The 16,502-nt window shown below is 39.0% G+C and overlaps 4 protein-coding genes across 9 annotated transcripts in view; 3 read left to right on the forward strand and 1 right to left on the reverse strand.

Annotated features, from left to right (window-relative positions):
* The first annotated feature begins 1,610 nt into the window (after positions 1-1,610).
* LOC109853990 (zinc finger MYND domain-containing protein 11) lies at positions 1,611-9,935 on the forward strand. Of its 6 annotated transcripts, none has more exons than XM_020426641.1 (8): positions 4,220-4,308; positions 7,009-7,239; positions 7,482-7,895; positions 8,068-8,398; positions 8,469-8,782; positions 8,866-9,351; positions 9,431-9,619; positions 9,714-9,935. In XM_020426641.1, exons 3-8 carry the CDS (start codon positions 7,485-7,487, stop codon positions 9,834-9,836), a joined length of 1,854 nt encoding a protein of 617 aa, XP_020282230.1. In that variant the 5' UTR covers positions 4,220-4,308; positions 7,009-7,239; positions 7,482-7,484; the 3' UTR covers positions 9,837-9,935. The 6 variants fall into 6 exon arrangements, with proteins under 6 accessions (XP_020282225.1, XP_020282231.1, XP_020282230.1 ...); XM_020426640.1 differs by lacking the exon at positions 4,220-4,308 and adding an exon at positions 6,417-6,800 and having other exon boundaries at positions 6,908-7,239; XM_020426636.1 differs by lacking the exons at positions 4,220-4,308; positions 7,009-7,239 and adding an exon at positions 1,611-1,908.
* On the forward strand, positions 1,828-4,385 carry LOC109853991 (pyridoxal phosphate phosphatase PHOSPHO2). The gene is made up of 2 exons (XM_020426643.1): positions 1,828-2,116; positions 2,200-4,385. Exon 2 carries the CDS (start codon positions 2,200-2,202, stop codon positions 2,929-2,931), a length of 732 nt encoding a protein of 243 aa, XP_020282232.1. The 5' UTR covers positions 1,828-2,116; the 3' UTR covers positions 2,932-4,385.
* A 2,182-nt stretch (positions 9,936-12,117) lies between the features above and the next one.
* On the reverse strand, positions 12,118-13,329 carry LOC109854055 (protein LZIC-like). The gene is made up of 3 exons (XM_020426764.1): positions 12,998-13,329; positions 12,648-12,783; positions 12,118-12,571 (listed from the first exon to the last, which is right to left on the reverse strand). The coding sequence occupies exons 1-3, from the start codon at positions 13,096-13,098 to the stop codon at positions 12,227-12,229; spliced, it is 582 nt and encodes a 193-aa protein (XP_020282353.1). The 5' UTR covers positions 13,099-13,329; the 3' UTR covers positions 12,118-12,226.
* Positions 13,330-13,642: 313 nt separating this feature from the next.
* Positions 13,643-16,502, forward strand: part of LOC109854054 (eukaryotic translation initiation factor 4 gamma 1-like) — a 39,072-nt gene continuing 36,212 nt past the window's right edge. Inside the window, exon 1 of the mRNA XM_020426762.1 lies at positions 13,643-14,644. Within this exon, the coding sequence (XP_020282351.1) occupies positions 14,437-14,644 (208 nt within the window). The 5' untranslated portion in view covers positions 13,643-14,436. The remainder of the gene's footprint in view (positions 14,645-16,502) is intronic.

The raw sequence follows: 16,502 nt of genomic DNA on the forward strand, positions 1-16,502 counted from the left end.
ATATATTAAGAATTTAATATATTGCTCACATTTCTGTATTCTTAAATAATTAATAAATAATTTGTTTGAATTATAATAATTTCTCTTTGTGTGTGTGTGTGTGTGTTTTGTTAAGCACACAAGAATTATGGTGTCACTTAGCTTTTGTGTGCGAGACAATTTTGTGTTTAATGTCTAATCTCTTGAAAAATTTTCAAAAAAAAAATCTTATCAGTGTATGTGTACGACGTATTTGTAAATTTGTTGAAATTAAACAGAGAAATTTTTCTCCTCGTAACATAGGAAATACGAGAGATATATTATATTACAATTAAGCGTGTTGTTCCATTCGCGCATTACAATCGCTACTAGGTCGCGTGCGATTTACGCTTCAAGAGTAAATACAGTGAAATATGAAAAATTGCAAAAGCGCCACGTTGTCGTTAAAATATTTCTTTGCGCTATACTAATACGAGACGTAGCATGTGATCACACATATATACGTATATTTACCTGACTATATACAATATTACAACACAAAAAAAAAATATATACTCAAATGCTATACGAGTAATAGAGCTAAAATTAAATTAGAACTCTCTCTCTCTCTCTCTCTCTTTCTCTCTTTGGCGTTGTTACGTAAACAATTAGACGTATGAGAAACCTTAGTTCTCGTTTTAACAAAGAACATTTAATAATAAAAATGTAACTTCCCGTTAACGACAGAAAATAAAGCATGCGACCATCTTGAAACACTAACATATATACATATATATATACATAGCGAATTTACTATTACAATAACATATTACTATATACTATTGACATTGTTAAGAAAAAGATATACATGTAAAGAAATATACAGAGCATTTTTATGAATAATTGCGTTTGCGTTATTTAACTCATCCTCTCGCGCGTCGCGCGTGTACTCACACACACGCACGCACGCGATTCGAGATTCACGGTTGATGTGTTTTCTCCGTTTTCTCTTATTCTGTAACAGTTAACAAAAGTTTCGTTGCGCAACTATTTTGTTGTACGTTTTACGATCTGCGCAAAGATTCGCGCTACGAAGTTACAGAAAGCGGAGGATTCATCTCACCGCTCATCTCGAACGCGCGAACGCGGCCGCGTTAAAATTTGTTCGCAGTAAACTTACCTGATCAGAATCACCAGTCAGCGCGACGCTAATTGATCGTTTGCGACACTTTGCGACACGCGTGTGTTTTACAAACATTTGCGCGCGAGACGACGGTAATTACATGACAATTTGCACGTAGGATTCCGCTCCGCGACGCGATCGCCGTGACTGCCCGCCATTTCACCGCGATATCGAAGCGCGCGAATGTTTCGAGAATCAAAGTATCGACTCTCGCGCGCGAGATTCGAGACTTACGTGACGTAGTTGCTGATCGATATATGTCGCGCTGTAACGAAGATCAACAGCGCCACCGTTGCCTAAGCGACAGAAAAGTAAAACAAAATTGACACAACGATGGCTGTGTTCCAAAATTTACTGCCAGCGCTAAAGATCTATAGTTTACGTCACATATATTATACAATTTTAGCACTGGCAGCAATTCTGGAACACAGGGGATGTTGGTGCAAGATGGAGAGAGAGAGAGAGAGAGAGACGCACGTTGTGCCACTTGTTTTAGATTATCGGCAAATGTTTTCGTGTGTTCGCGGCTTTATTTTGATCAATTTCATGGGTCGTGCACGCAAATCGTAAAAAGACCTTAAAAGGAGATAGCCGTTGAGCATCACCTGTCACCGTGCGACATAAACTACGTCCGTGACAACAATGTGCAATATTATGGCAATAATCCACCGACGCCGGGATGGATGAGCGACGTTGATTGTTGGCCAAGAGGTTATTTCAGGAATCACAATACAAAGAGACAACCATTCCCTTGTTTACAATTTTTGGTATATTTATTTACGTGAGCGGCTTATTTATATAAGAACACTGTTTACCGTAATTTTGTCAGTCACAGTTGGTTCTTCACAAGCGACTTCACAGCCGAGGGAGAGAGAAAGGAATAGTTTTGCTAACAATACTAGTCTTGTCTTCGAAATAAGGAAATAAATTGTGGAAGCCTTTGAGAAATTTAAACAAACAAAAAAAACTAACAAAGTAAAACACGAGAAAGTGACAAAAATTTGATAATGAAATTTTGACTGGTGTGTGTAACGTGTGACAATTGCGTTTTGATGTAGATGAATCGCACCGGCGTGCTCGCGGCGTTCGATTTCGACCACACCATTTGCGACAACAATACCGATGTGGTGGCGCGAAAATTATTGCCGGAGTGGAAGATACCCGAAGACGTTAAGGACTTGTACAAGTCCAGCGGATGGATCGCTTACATGAACAAAATCTTCGAGCTGTTGCACGAGAATTCCATTGACGCGAGAACAATCGAGAACGCAATTGTTAACATTCCAGCGGTGAGGGGAATCGAGACGCTTCTCGAATCTTTGAGCAAAAACGGTCACGAGATCATCATCATTAGCGATTCCAATAGCATATTCATAGACCGTTGGCTGAAAAGCAAGAAGCTTGAGCACCTGGTGTCGCGCGTCTTCACCAATCCGGCCTGGTACGACGACGACGGTAAGATGCGAGTGGGCATGTATCACACGCAGCACACGTGTAAATTGAGCAGCATCAATCTCTGCAAGGGTCAGATATTGATGGATTACGTTAGAGAGAGACGCGTCCAAGGCAAGTGCTTTGAGAAAATCGTCTACGTTGGCGACGGACAAAACGATTTCTGCCCGCTCATGCGTCTTTTGGAAACGGACCTGGCGTGTGCGCGAAAATGTTACGCGCTCGTCAGCATATTGGACTCGATACCTTCCAACGAATCAACAAAAGCGCAAATCTTATTGTGGAATGATGCCACGGACTTATACTGCAATTTGAAGCAAATCTTAGACCTTCATTAAATCTTGTTTTCTTGTCATTTGTCTTTAGTATGTTTTGATTCGTCGCTAATTAACTTCTTTTTTTGTTTTATATTTATTGTACTGCTGTGTGTGTACACACACACACACACACAGTCGGACTCCGCTATTCTTGACGAGTTGGGACTACGGTAAGACCGCTATTCCGACCATGCCCCTTCCATTCCTACTCTTTGGCGATACGTGATTCCTACGCTTGTGTGAAGTTTTGGACGCATAGCGAATTTACAGTAATGGAGAATCGGCACGAGAAAAAACGTCAAGAACAGCGACTCTGTACAGCAAAGTTCCTCATCAACTCACGCTTCTCACATTGTCTTTTTCTCATTCTCTGACAAGAATCTTGGATAAAAATACTGTACGTATTAATAAAGTATATTCGTTCTGCGTGATCGTCGCGAGTTCTGATAACAGCGGAAGTGGAGAAGCAGAAATCGACGATCTTGAGAAGTGAGAACCGGAGAGCTCCTATGTAAAACTATTCGCACATACACATTATATATTATTATATATACACACAAACAGAAATAATATTCTACTTCGACACGAATAAACAATAGATGTAGACGAATGGGTGTGTTTCTCAAAATTGATACGTGGAGCGATTGATAAGTACCCGAAACGACGCACAGATAACTACGGTATCGTATTGCTATTAAGTTTCATTCTTCAGATCGAATTTCAAACGCCGACTCGTTATTCGCGCGTGATATTCGTGCTCGCAGCTCGTCGAGATAGCCATTTACGGCATCGATAACTTCGTTAGTCAAAAACGTCTTTCCATTTTTTTTTTTTCAGATTCGAAATAAACGGAAATCACACACAAGGTCGTTGCGCGAGCTGGTGCGTTGTCAAAAATCCGAGCGTCTAATTTCGGATATTTATTAATCGACTCTCATACAAGTACTCGTGAAATTATCAAAGATTTTTTTCCGTTTCTCAAACGAGTCTTTTTTACATTGATGACATGTGTGTTCAATTCAAATTGCAATTTCTGTCGCGCGATTCGCAAACACACTTTCTTGTCGATGGTACATATGTATTGTATGTACACGTACAAATTATATAAGTTGCGCGCGCAGTAACGAGCTCCTCGTCGAGGAGGTTAAGGTGAACTCGTGACGTGCGCACAGTGCTAGCATCTTTGACATAAATTATTGTCAGCTTTTTGTTATTCTTCGCGGCTGTGTGTGAGCGACCGCGAAAAAGTGCATTCTATTTTGCAGTAATAACAAAGTCGCGAAGCTGTAAAATTAATCTTTCCGTTGGAACCAGTGTCACTTCTGACTCGGGACACAGCCTCGCAGCTTGTGTGATTATCTATACAGCGTTTCGACCAGTCGCGATAAGCGATACAGAGTAAGCGAACATTCTCTTGTTAATTGTTGTATGGACAGACGCCCGTTATATAGCCGTTAAAAAAAAAAAAAAAAAAACAATAGAATATTCCACTTGTGGGTTTAACTTGTTGCTTATACGTTTACACACACATGCACACACACATACAAATATCTTTGTGAATATTACAGAATGTAGTATATATATATAAGCACAAATTGTAATTTGTATATTTTACATACTAAATATTTTTCCATGTAAAATACACATGTAAGAATAATTATCTAATTGGAACTTTGTATTTGCCATTTATGCGTGCAAGAGTTAGCGAAAAATATATTTTAAATATTGTAAATAACAATTAGAGTGGTGTCACAAAAACATACCTAAGTGCTCTGTATGCGGAAATGTACAAAGACTCGCGACCACGAAAAGAAAAGAATTTATTTTATATGTTCACAGAATTGAAGGAGCCAAATACACATGTGTATGATTGTTACTAGCGTTGAGTGGATACATTATTGTCATCTGTATTAATTACTATTTAAGTATATGTGTAATTGTTTTTTTTTTTTTTTTTTTAAATTCTTTGAGTAATATCGAATCTTATATTAGTTTATACTTGATGCAAGTCTCAGGGGAACACATTAGGTTGATTTGATTGGGTGTATTCTGTTTTCTTTTGTGTTGCCGCAGATTTCTTGAATTTTTATTATGTTCACATTGACAGCATGTCTCAGAACGCTAAAGAAACATGCACTTGAAAATGTAACGTCCGTTAACCATTGAGGCGTGTGATTGCAAGTCAGCACCTTCAGTAGAATCTCCAGGAATATCGGAGTCCAGAGAATTACGCAGAGGATCAAACATAATTTCACGATATTTGATATTCTCATGATGCAGTCTATCTCCAAGATTATACTGTTCTTTTGTAGTTTCGTGAAATCTTCCTTATTTGTTTGCACATCTGCGCTATTGCCACCGCTGTGATTGTCTCTCGCTACGTGCGATATGTTCGTTTCCTCTGTTGAATCCTCGCGACAACTTCTTTCGTCTTGCATGTTTGTGGAAAACCGAGATTCCGAACGAGATTTATTCACGGTTGTTGCCCAATTATCGTTCTCGTTTCTGGAAGGATCAGACATTGGATCAGTAGTCGCGTTCATCAATGCGAGCGCATTCCGACACGTGTGCTTTCCTCGCAGTTGCAACACGCAAGAGAGTAGAATCGACAAGAAGTAAAAAGCGAAGAACAATACAAACAAGTGTAGTTTCAGAAAGTTGTTTGAAACGAAACACTTGTTGGTCATGTGCAACGAGTTGTTTTGCACGATGGTATCGAAATACTGATGAAGATTATCGCGTTCGCTGAAGAAGTGATCTCTGATCGAATTCTGCCTTCTGTTCGCGACACGATCCGCCGAATTGTCTCTCTGTTTTACAGCGTTTGCGCTGGCAGCTTGAAGATGTTTCATTATGATGTCGTTGTATGTCCGATTGGTGGAAATGAATGTTTTGGTTCGTCTGTTGAAGAAATTGATGAGCCTTTTAGTTCTTTTTTTATCTGCGCTTGCGAAGTATATCTGTGCGACTTCCTCAGGGTCCTTGTTTTCGACTGATGCTTGTACACCATCTGATCTCGTGAAAGCATCCTCCGACATATTTCTTAGTAGATCGTGAAACATTTCTTGGCTGAAGTTAATGTTTCTGTTCGACATCAAGTTGCGGACATTTTGATTTGTCATCAATGTACCATTTAATTCGACTAAATTTTGTAGTGTAGAATTGTTGAAGAGCTTGAAACTTACCGTAGAATTGCCTGTATAATTTAGCGCCTGGTTGATAATATCTTGAACTTTAGACACTACCTTATCTACTTCAATGCTGCTTGCGGTCAATAAGTATTCGTTAACGAAAGAATTGTTTTCCACTGACGTGACAGGGTTGACGTCAATCTTCGTATTGACATCAACATCTGAAAATGTATAAAAGCTGCTCGTGGGAAAGTTACTTTGGAACACGCACTCAATGTCTTCTGTACGGCGAATTATGTTTGTATCCTCGTGTTCCGCGGTGTACAACGTTCCCACTACGAAGAATGGCACGAGCCAGTGACTCGTAAGGAGAAAACAAACAGACTTTTTGTCGTTTTTTCTTGATGTTTGAGACTTGAAGATTTTCGTAATTCTGCTTATATAACTGCCGCCGCTATTGTTACTATCAATAATTCTCTGTTGGAACGCCGATAGTTGTTCGTCCTCCGTTTTTTTTCCTCTCCGTGTGACTTGCTTTGCTTCACGTTGAATGTTAGAACATGTCTTTCTTATGTGCGCCGCACTCAGATTGCATTGTGCGGCGAAAGTCAGCACAGACACGAATGCGTTTGTTAATGCGCCAAGTAACATTCCGTATTGCATTAATATGTCGTTCATGTCGCATGTAACAGTTACATTGAGATCCTTGTCCTTGTTAGCCGTTCTATACAGATGATAATTCTGTAGAAATGGAAATCGGTACGTATCTTCTTCTTTTTCTTCTTCTTCTTCTTCTCCAAGCATCCATGTGCGATTGATCGCGTTGCGTGTGTAGTTCTGCCAGTTGTAACTTAATTTTATTCCAGCCTCACTGTGAAGCGCGAGCAGTACGACAGCCGTCAATATGGTACTGAACACATCAGACATCGATAACACGTAGAACGGCGACGTTTTTTTGTGTTTGCAGCCTCTTTGTAGTAAGAACGCAAGTGTGACAAAACTGGCCAGCATCAGGATGTAGCCTATCACTGTAGAATGCATATCGCGAGAGCACGTTGAAGATGACGTTCGATTGAAAACGTTAAAAACGTTTCCAAACGGGTGAAAGAACCGCACCTTAAGGTTGATGGAAATAATCTGACTAAAGCCTCCGTTAGAACAATTATATGGGTTCTTGCACATTGATGTGGGTACTCAGGTAGTTTTGCACTTGTAATTTGTAATAACTGTATTTACTGACAGTAATGAGGGTACGCAGTGTTTATCTGTTTAAGCGCGAATGACAGATCGATCACATTTATGCTAGACTACACCATCGCAAACTTTTAATATTCTTTTTTTTTTACTCTTTATATGTTTTAAATTATATATGACAGAACACACAAATCAGCATTTATCGAGGAACGTCGAGTATTGTAAGATATTGTTTTGTGTTTACAGTTTATGACTGACAATATGTCTGTGCGTCGCAAAAGCGATCCGTCTAACACTCAGCGAATTTGGGACACAATCAAGGTTGCGGTACATCAAAGGACTTTGCCCAACAATGATCGTATGATACGACATCTCGTTCGGGTTTATGGTTTGACAGAGCAAGAAGCTCAAGAGGAACTCGCCAAGACGGTCGAGGACGGTCTAGTTCTGGTGAAGAAAGTGTCCACGAAAAGCGGTATCGAACAAGAAAGTTACAGATTACCGCCAGTAGGCACATCAGAGAATGATACTCACGATTGGTATTGTTGTAAATGCCAAAAGGCAGGTGCGGTCGAATGTTGCGAAAAGTGCCACAGAGTGTATCATCCGGAATGTCATGTACCTAGCTCTACAAAATTGAAGATTTGCAACTTTTGCGAGGTACGTGCGTGAATTCTCTGCTAAAGAGACCTGTTAAACTTTTGTTAATAAACTAGGATCTTGTGACAGTGAGTGTAAGTGCCTCTAATGTTTATCCAAAGTTTTTGTTACTTTGTTTATTCACACGTACTGATTGGTTTTGAATGTATTGTCAAAAATACAAATGTTGCAGAAAATAAATACCGACGTGTATCCCGACAAGACCGAGCTCAATCACATTCTCAGTTTCACGTGCGGCCACTTGAAGGCAAAATTACCACCGGAGATTACAAATCGCACTATTGTTTTTAACAACGGACCAATTGTCACACCGCCCAATGGCTTCTCCGGACCGACCTGGGTCAGCGAGGGCGAAGACGCATGGCGACCGGGGATTCTCATAAAGCATCACATGGATCTGGCGATAATGGATGCTAAAACGAACAAAAATGAGTACAACAATCTGGCCGAATTCGAGGCTGACGCCCACAATATCTTACACAACATCTTAGTATATCACGGAGGTAAGAGATTTATAGCTTGATTTATATAGCATTCTCTCAATGTTATGTTATTGTTTCGTAATTTTGGCAGCTCACAGTGTGGTCGGGGAGATGGGCAACACGATGTATCGCGACTGTTGTTACGATCTTCAAGAAATTCGCCGTTGCGCGGATTGTTATCGCATATCAAATGAGAAATCTGAAAAATTTTGGTTCTGCATACCATGCGATCCTCCTCATCAATTGGTTTATGCAAAACAAAAGGGATATCCGTATTGGCCTGCTAAAGTTATGCAAGTTAACGGCAATATATATGACGTACGTTTTTTCGGAGGTCATCATATGAGAGCTAACATCGAGAAGGTCTTCATTCGACCAATCACATCGTCGTTGCAAAGTCTACAGGTAGATTTGGTATCGCTATATAACTGAGAAAAGAGAACATCTCTTCTTTGTTTCTTTGTAAAATCAAAATTGTTCTTTTACAGGTAAAAAAATCCACGGCTTGGAACAGAGCCTTCGAAGAACTAAAACACCATCAGAACTTGTTACAAAAGTTGGGCAAGAACAAGGAAGATTCCGCAGATGGCCCTACGTCTGCGAAACTGCGGAAGATGGAATCGAGTTCGAGGAACACGTCGCACAATTCTAATTCGCCAAAGCAACTGATTAAAGACTTGAGAGTTAAAGTCGAACGCTTAAGTACAGACGGCAATACCGAGACGCAAGCGAACGACGAAACCGATAACAAAGACGACGCTCTGAAGACAAATGACAAGGACGAAGAGAGCCAAGTGCCTTGTTTACCGGTAGCGGAAGATGAACCAACTAGAGAGATAACGAGCACGTGCCCGCAAGGTTTGAAGAAGGAAGGTTCACAGGAGGACATGGTTACATCAAGTTCGCAAGAACCGCGATCGAAATGCGTCCTCGTACAGACCGAACAAGTCCAAACGGAAACGCTTCCCACCAAGGTGAGTTTTCAGTTAGACGTGCCAATAATACATCAAGGTAATGTCTCGCAATCACCTCTCAATAACTGTAAATTTATAGATCAAACGAGAACGCAGAACTTCGGAACAGCCAACGGCAACAATAACAACACTTGACAAATTACGCCGTGAATTAGAGCTTGAAAAGTGTAAGGAACTTGAAAGATTGCAAGCCGAACATGCCAAAGAATTGCGACAATTAACCGAGAGACATCAACAAATGGTATCTGACATCAAGAAAAAACAATGGGTAAGTTTATTCTTGTTTTCGCGCACTTTTATTAAAATTTAAACGTTTGGGATGATAATTTTGTTTAAACACAATATATATATTTATTTTGCAGTGTTACAATTGTGAAGCCGAAGCGATATATCATTGTTGCTGGAACACCGCGTATTGCAGCACCGATTGTCAACAAGTTCATTGGCAGCGCGAACATAAAAGAGTATGCAGACGTAAACGTTAATGAATTATATTGATTACCCAGTGTGTGCGTGCATACGCGCGCGCATGTTTGTGTTTATGTGTACATGTATGTATGTACGTATGTGCGTATGTATATGTGTGTGTGCGTGATGTAAGAAAATATTCAAAAAGAACAGTCAAACTATTTGGGAAAAAAAATATGTTTGTCGTTGCTTCTGCAATATTTAAGAAAGAATAAGAAGAGAATGGCACTGTCGCACTTGAGAAGAGCCAGCGCGTCGACAAGAGAAACAACGCAGCAAGTAATTGCTAATCGGGACTTGATTCTCAGAAAAGCAGCACAATGATCGCTTCTAACCACGACTTGACGCGTGCAGAAACCATAGAAGCTTATTTATCTGCGCCTTTTATATTAATAAAAAAAAAAAAAAAAAAGTTTTTTCTGTTAACTCACTTAACGCGTTTACGTCTACTTTCTTATTTCTTTTATCTCAGCTACGGTTGTTTATTGTGGGTACCCGCATTACGTATACCGTTCTCTTATATGCACGGGATAATCGAGTGGGGCTCGATGTTTATTTCAAGAGCTCCGTATGCAATATACAGAGCGCTTGTAAAAAGTCCCTGTGTCTTTTAAAAATAGAAATAGATTTTATAGAAATATTCTAATATACTTTTTTTTTTATGTATGTTTTTATACAAAATAGAGAAGAGTCAGAGAAAAAAGAAGTTACACTATTAATTCTTATTACAAGTTTTAAATTACTCTCAATTTACCAATATATCATGGCTTCTTAAAACAAACATACATTACGGCACTTAGCAAATTCTGAAATAGTCACTACACTGAAAATAATCCCTGTAATAAACAATTAATGTATTGTTGCAACAATTCTGATTATTATACAGATCGTGATATGATGATCATGAGGCATTTTCTATCTTTTACTTATTTGTAAAAATAATAGTTCCTACACATTGACAAGTAATTAAAAAAAAAACCAAAACATTTCACACACATACATGTATAACGAAATAAATTTTTAGATGTACGAAAAAAGATAAATATGTAATTAAAATAAATTGTAAAATCTCTAGACCGAAAAAATTCTTGTATGTAATAAAAGTTGTGTAATGTGTCGGAGATATATAAGCTATGTGTATACACCTCTGTATGTATATATACTTGGCTGTGTACGTGTATATATATATGTGTGTGTGTGTGTATTTGCGTAAAGATAGCTCGCAGAAGCACATTAATGTATTCTTAACACCGATCCAACATGCCTTTGCAAACTTCCGTAAACGGAAGAATTCTTCTATTGTAAGTGAATCTTAAAAATCTGATTTTATCTGTATCAAGTCCATATAACACAGAGAGAAGTTTTTACAATATAAATTTCATACATTGATATTTGTACAACAAATTTCAGTGAGAAATTCCGAAGTGATAATTGTAAGAGAGAGAAAGAGAGATCACATGTGAAGTAAAAAGATATCGATAGATCTTTTGTTAAAGATTGAAGAGACAAAAAAAAACAAAAATCAGGATATATTACAGAACAGATGTAAAAAATTTCAAATGCCGATTATACAAAATGTACACATACTTTGTTTTTATAAGTGATTGTTTTTCAAAAGTAAAAATCTAAATCCCCTATCTCGACAGTCTCGAACTTGTTAGTTGTTTTGATTTGATCGTTTCCTAGATGAAGTTAGATGAAATTTTGTTCCATATGCAATCTTAACATCAAGTTTTTAATAGATATAACTATATGTGTAACTCCATTTATTTTCTATATGATAATGGATCATCATTCTTCTGTCATTTATATGTTTACTATAAATTAGTTGTAACGTGAACTCATTTTTTATGTAATCGAATATGTGATTAATCGCACGTTTATATTACGTTTGACGTATTATGTTGTTAGGATACTTTACTTCAGTAAAAAACAAAAGTCGTTTCAGGTAATTCCCAAAACGTCGATTAAAATTGTAATTTTCTTAGACAATGAGACAATTATTATGTGAGAATTATCAGTATATTTAATGTATGATTTATGTAACAAACACAATTCTATGAATAATATGAAACATGCGTTTATAATCTTTGAAATTATTTCCATATAGTTTCCTTTTATATATATTTATATAAATTATATATACACTAAGTAGCTATATATTGATGTAATTATACATTAAATCACAAATATTTAAATACATTTATCTCACTAAATATTGCATAACAATATATATCAAAGCTATATATAAATTTTATATATATATATATATATATATATATATATAAAGTTCGCAAAGCAATTGCTCAATAAGAGAAAACTTGAAAACTGTTAGCAACAAGTTAAAAAAAGGAAATATTTAATAACAACAGTGTTGATATCATTAATTGTATGACTTTGATACACTTTAAGTATCTTGGGTAGCTCTAACTTCCTTCCCCACTACATCTAGAGCCATTTTACTCTTTCCTACTGTTTCTGTAACTTGTACATACCTGGTGGTATCTACACTATTTAAGGATAATCGTTCCAACAACTGTAATTCAGAAGGTTCCAATTTCTCTCCAAGCTGCCTTAATGCACTTAATATTTCTCCGCGTTGGCAATCAGCAGCTTCTTTACTTAATTTTCCTAATTTTACATCACGATCAATTTGTAAGAGATGTTCTTTAAGTCCATCAGGCTCACGTTTACCAAACATTCTTATTACAGCTGGTGTTTGGAAAGCAGCACTGATAGCAGCTTGAGTTGCCTATTTACAATTAACACATTCTCCATAAAAAAATATACAACTATGCGAATACGTACATATATGTGCCAATATGTACCAATTGTATTGCACCAAGTTCATTGACTAAGGTCATATCTCCAGATATCATTCTTTGCAGTCTGTCGTTAAACTCACGAAGTTGTGCCATTGTGTCTTCTTTACATTCTTGGTAATCTGTCTCATCTAAAGAAACTCTGTTAACAAAACAAGCGATTGTTGAAATAACACAGAGCTTGTGTATTTTGCAAATGAAAACAAAACAAAAATGTGCTATTGTGGCTGATATTTTGCGAGACTAATAATAAAGAAAAATTATAAGATAGTCCTGAGAAGTACACAAACACACTGCTTCTCAAATCAGATGTTGTAATTTGCACAAAAATTGAAATAAGCAAAGCTTATTCTAACCTGTCTTCTTCCAGGTCTTCTAATTGTTGCACAAGTCGATCCAATTGTTCCTCCAGATTCTTCCTAAGCCTATCGGTTTCAGCTCTTCCATGAGTACTCATCTTCAACGAGTCGAGGAAAAATATAAAATGACAAACAAAAGGAATTATTAGGCAAACCTGCGTCTATCTGTAAAGGTTATGTTGTATGTGTATCAACTACCTTTGCTATTAAACTCGTATCACACTAAGGATTGGAGCTGTTTTTTTCGAACAAAATTGTCCAGATAAGGTTCAAGCCACACTACAAATGCTTCGAAGCATCAATCCATCTTTGTCTACTTCTCGCGAAAAATGAAGACAGAATGATGCTTCGAACGGTAGGTTTCACTTGGCAACGACTTTGGTAAGCATATAGGCCGTGTCTACATTGTCCAATCGTATTGACCATAATCGTCAAATCGACGAATGCGACTGAACATTGTGGACACGGCTTACGCTCGCGATCGTTGCGAGCGCCAAGTAGAACTTAATCAAAGTACGCCCTTCCTCCCACTCGACCGGTTCACAATTCACCCCATTCTCGTGGCGTTGAAAATTTTGACGGTGAGAGCGAGAGGGAGAAGAACAACGAATCGAGAGACGCGTTAACCCGGGCCACGGCCTCTCATTCGGCCCGATGTCGGACAGTACCGGCCCAAATGCGCAGCAACGACTCTTCCGATTGGTCGCGATTGTTTGCCAATGTGCGCACAGCTCGAAAACATTCCCGCTTCCAGTCTCGGCAAGCAAGAAGCAACACTAAGTGTCCGAACATCGTGTCGTTCATGTCTCATCGGTGGTGGCTCGCTCGTGTGGCGCTCTGACTCGTGGATACGCGATAGTTCAGTCTTGTTTTTTCAGTCTTCGTTTCGGGAAACGGTTTAGCATAACCGACCGAGTGTGCGCGCGATTATGCGTTACAATATCGTTAATTTTACGAGCGGGTGAGATACAACGTACACCCGCGAAGAACCGTAACGGCGTTGTTGGAAAGAAAATTTAAACGATAAATCACAATTGTCGATAAGACGATACAAAAACGTGCAAACGGCGAGAATTGCGCCACATGAAACGTCACGGACGTCGCGGGTCGTGTGGCAAAGGATCATCTGAACGATTGCGCGCGCGCGCGCGCAGGCTTACATCTAGACGCGAACGTTTCCGCAATTTGTAGCGATCGCGAACGATCCGCACACAAACGATCCTTACGGCGAAGTGCGTTGTTCTACCACACATACGCACACACACACACATATATAATACACGCAAAGATTTGCGCGGTCGTTCTTCTTCGAAACGGTGCAGTTATTTTTTTTTTTTTTTTATCCCGTCCTGTGGAAATTGCCCTAACACGTGGAAAAACGTACTTATGAATGCGACCAGCATTTACAATCCGCATCGAAGAGGCCCACGTCTGCAATGAGCATGCCGACAAGGGGTTCCAAACACCTACCCTCTTCGCAGCATCACCCGCAACACCATCCGCAGCAACAACAGCAGCAGCACCAACAGCTACATCATTCCAGTGCTCATCACCATCATCATCAGATTATACTAAATCAGTCCCTCGTCCATCCGTCGCAGACCTACAGTGCTGTAGTTAATTCTCGATTCCCAGGGAACCCAGGTACGTCATGCAATTATTCATTGTACATTCTCGCGCTTTTCCGCTCTTACGACGATCTCTTTCCCCGCTCCCCTTCCCTCCTCTCCAACCAACGGCAGAGGACACGTCTCTCCGCGCGTTTTGTCGAAACGTTATCTCTCGTCGAGATAACGACGAGCATTAAGTTGGCACGCGAATTGAAAAAGAAAAATTTATATGTAAGCGATTGCGATCTGTTCGCAGCGATCGCTTGTGCTCGTTGCGCATGCACATTGAAAAACGCGTTGTTTGAGGTTAGAACGGCCACGCGCGCGGCATGTGGCCACTACCTGTGTGTTGTACCACGAGAATGTCCTTCATCGCGTGAACTTTTTTTTGCGGACATATGTGACGCACCTAACCTCTCGCGTCCCGTGACTGTTTGCTCGAGTGTAGCAAAGAAAAGTAGAAGCTTTTCGATATGTTTTCAAAATAATTAAAAAAAAAAAAAAAAAGGGATCAGAGTTAGAATGTCGGATCTGGGAAAGGCTGTTGTTCTCGGCAGCGCTCGAAACACCGAGAAACATTATTTCAAGCACACATGTACGATATGTTTGAGTTGATAAAAAAAAAAAATCAAGAATTTAACGATCCACATAGTTTGATGCATTTTCGTATGTGTGTTTCACATATCAAATATTTTAAGAAATAAATTTATACAATTACATGTGAATTCTTAAAAACGCGTCCAGTCCACCAAGAGAATATCTTACACCGAGATAACACTTACCATATCATCTTTTTCCTCGAAGCTGAAAAAAAAAACAGCCAAAAATGTCCTAAAAAATCACAACATGCCGCAGAGAAGCAAAAACACATTTTTTTTCTCTTCGAAACTCGAATTTGCAGATAAATAAATCTTGAGTCGAAAACTCTCGCGTTTCGGCCGCGGAGAAACTAATCGTCAAACTTTTTCCACATTTACATATGCAACATTCATTCTGTGTGAAAGCAAAATTTATATCTCCGCGGACTGCGCCAAGTTCGACAATCCCAGCTGTGCATGCGGAACGACAAGAAATGTTCTTTTCCTGGCTACTGTAATCTCGTTAAAAACCGTTTTCTCGCGATTACTCTCGGCGGTAGTAATCAGTCGATGGTTAATGAACATATCTAACATATGTAAAATAAATAACTCGCAACGTTTATACGAATAAATAAACGTGTAAATGCACGCAAAAAAATCATCAAGTCCTCGTAAAACTGAAAAAAAAAAACTGGCACGTTTTTGTGAAGGACATTGTTTTTTTTTTTTAGGCTGAAGAGAAATATTTAAATTGCGATACTTGATTTGAATATATATGCTTTCACTTTCGTTCGCTCCTTCAGCTTTAATGTAAACACACTCCTGCGCGCTACAAAAGCTCCGGCGTGTTCACAATTTATTTATCGGATCCGCTTATCGCTCTCGTTTGATGTGTTTTCAATACTCTCGTATTTTTCTTTTGGACCATCTGTTCTCTCGTAAGCTCAATCGTATGTAAAACAACGAGACGCGGGATTTTTTTTTTTTACATCTGGATTTGGGGACAATAAACACGCGCAAGGTGGAGGAGAAGAGCGAAGGAGAGTTGGCCGGCCACGATTGACCGACACGACGTGTAACAAACTGTTGAATCGCGCCTATTATAAACGCGGAGGTGGGAGACAGAACTTCCTGCGTGCGAGTCGTCGTGACGTATCCAATCATCCCGACGGTAAATCGACGATTTGTCCGACCTAAGAAAATAGGAAGTACACAAAGGGGAGGGAAGTGCGCAAAATAGTTTCTTACGGCAAAATTGTTTCGACCAAAACATGCAAGAATTTTTCCGCACGTCAGGACAAGCGTGGGAATTCA

This window comes from Pseudomyrmex gracilis, unplaced genomic scaffold (assembly GCF_002006095.1).
Source record: "Pseudomyrmex gracilis isolate BER0280 unplaced genomic scaffold, ASM200609v1 scaffold_58, whole genome shotgun sequence".
Lineage (NCBI taxonomy): Eukaryota > Metazoa > Arthropoda > Insecta > Hymenoptera > Formicidae > Pseudomyrmex > Pseudomyrmex gracilis.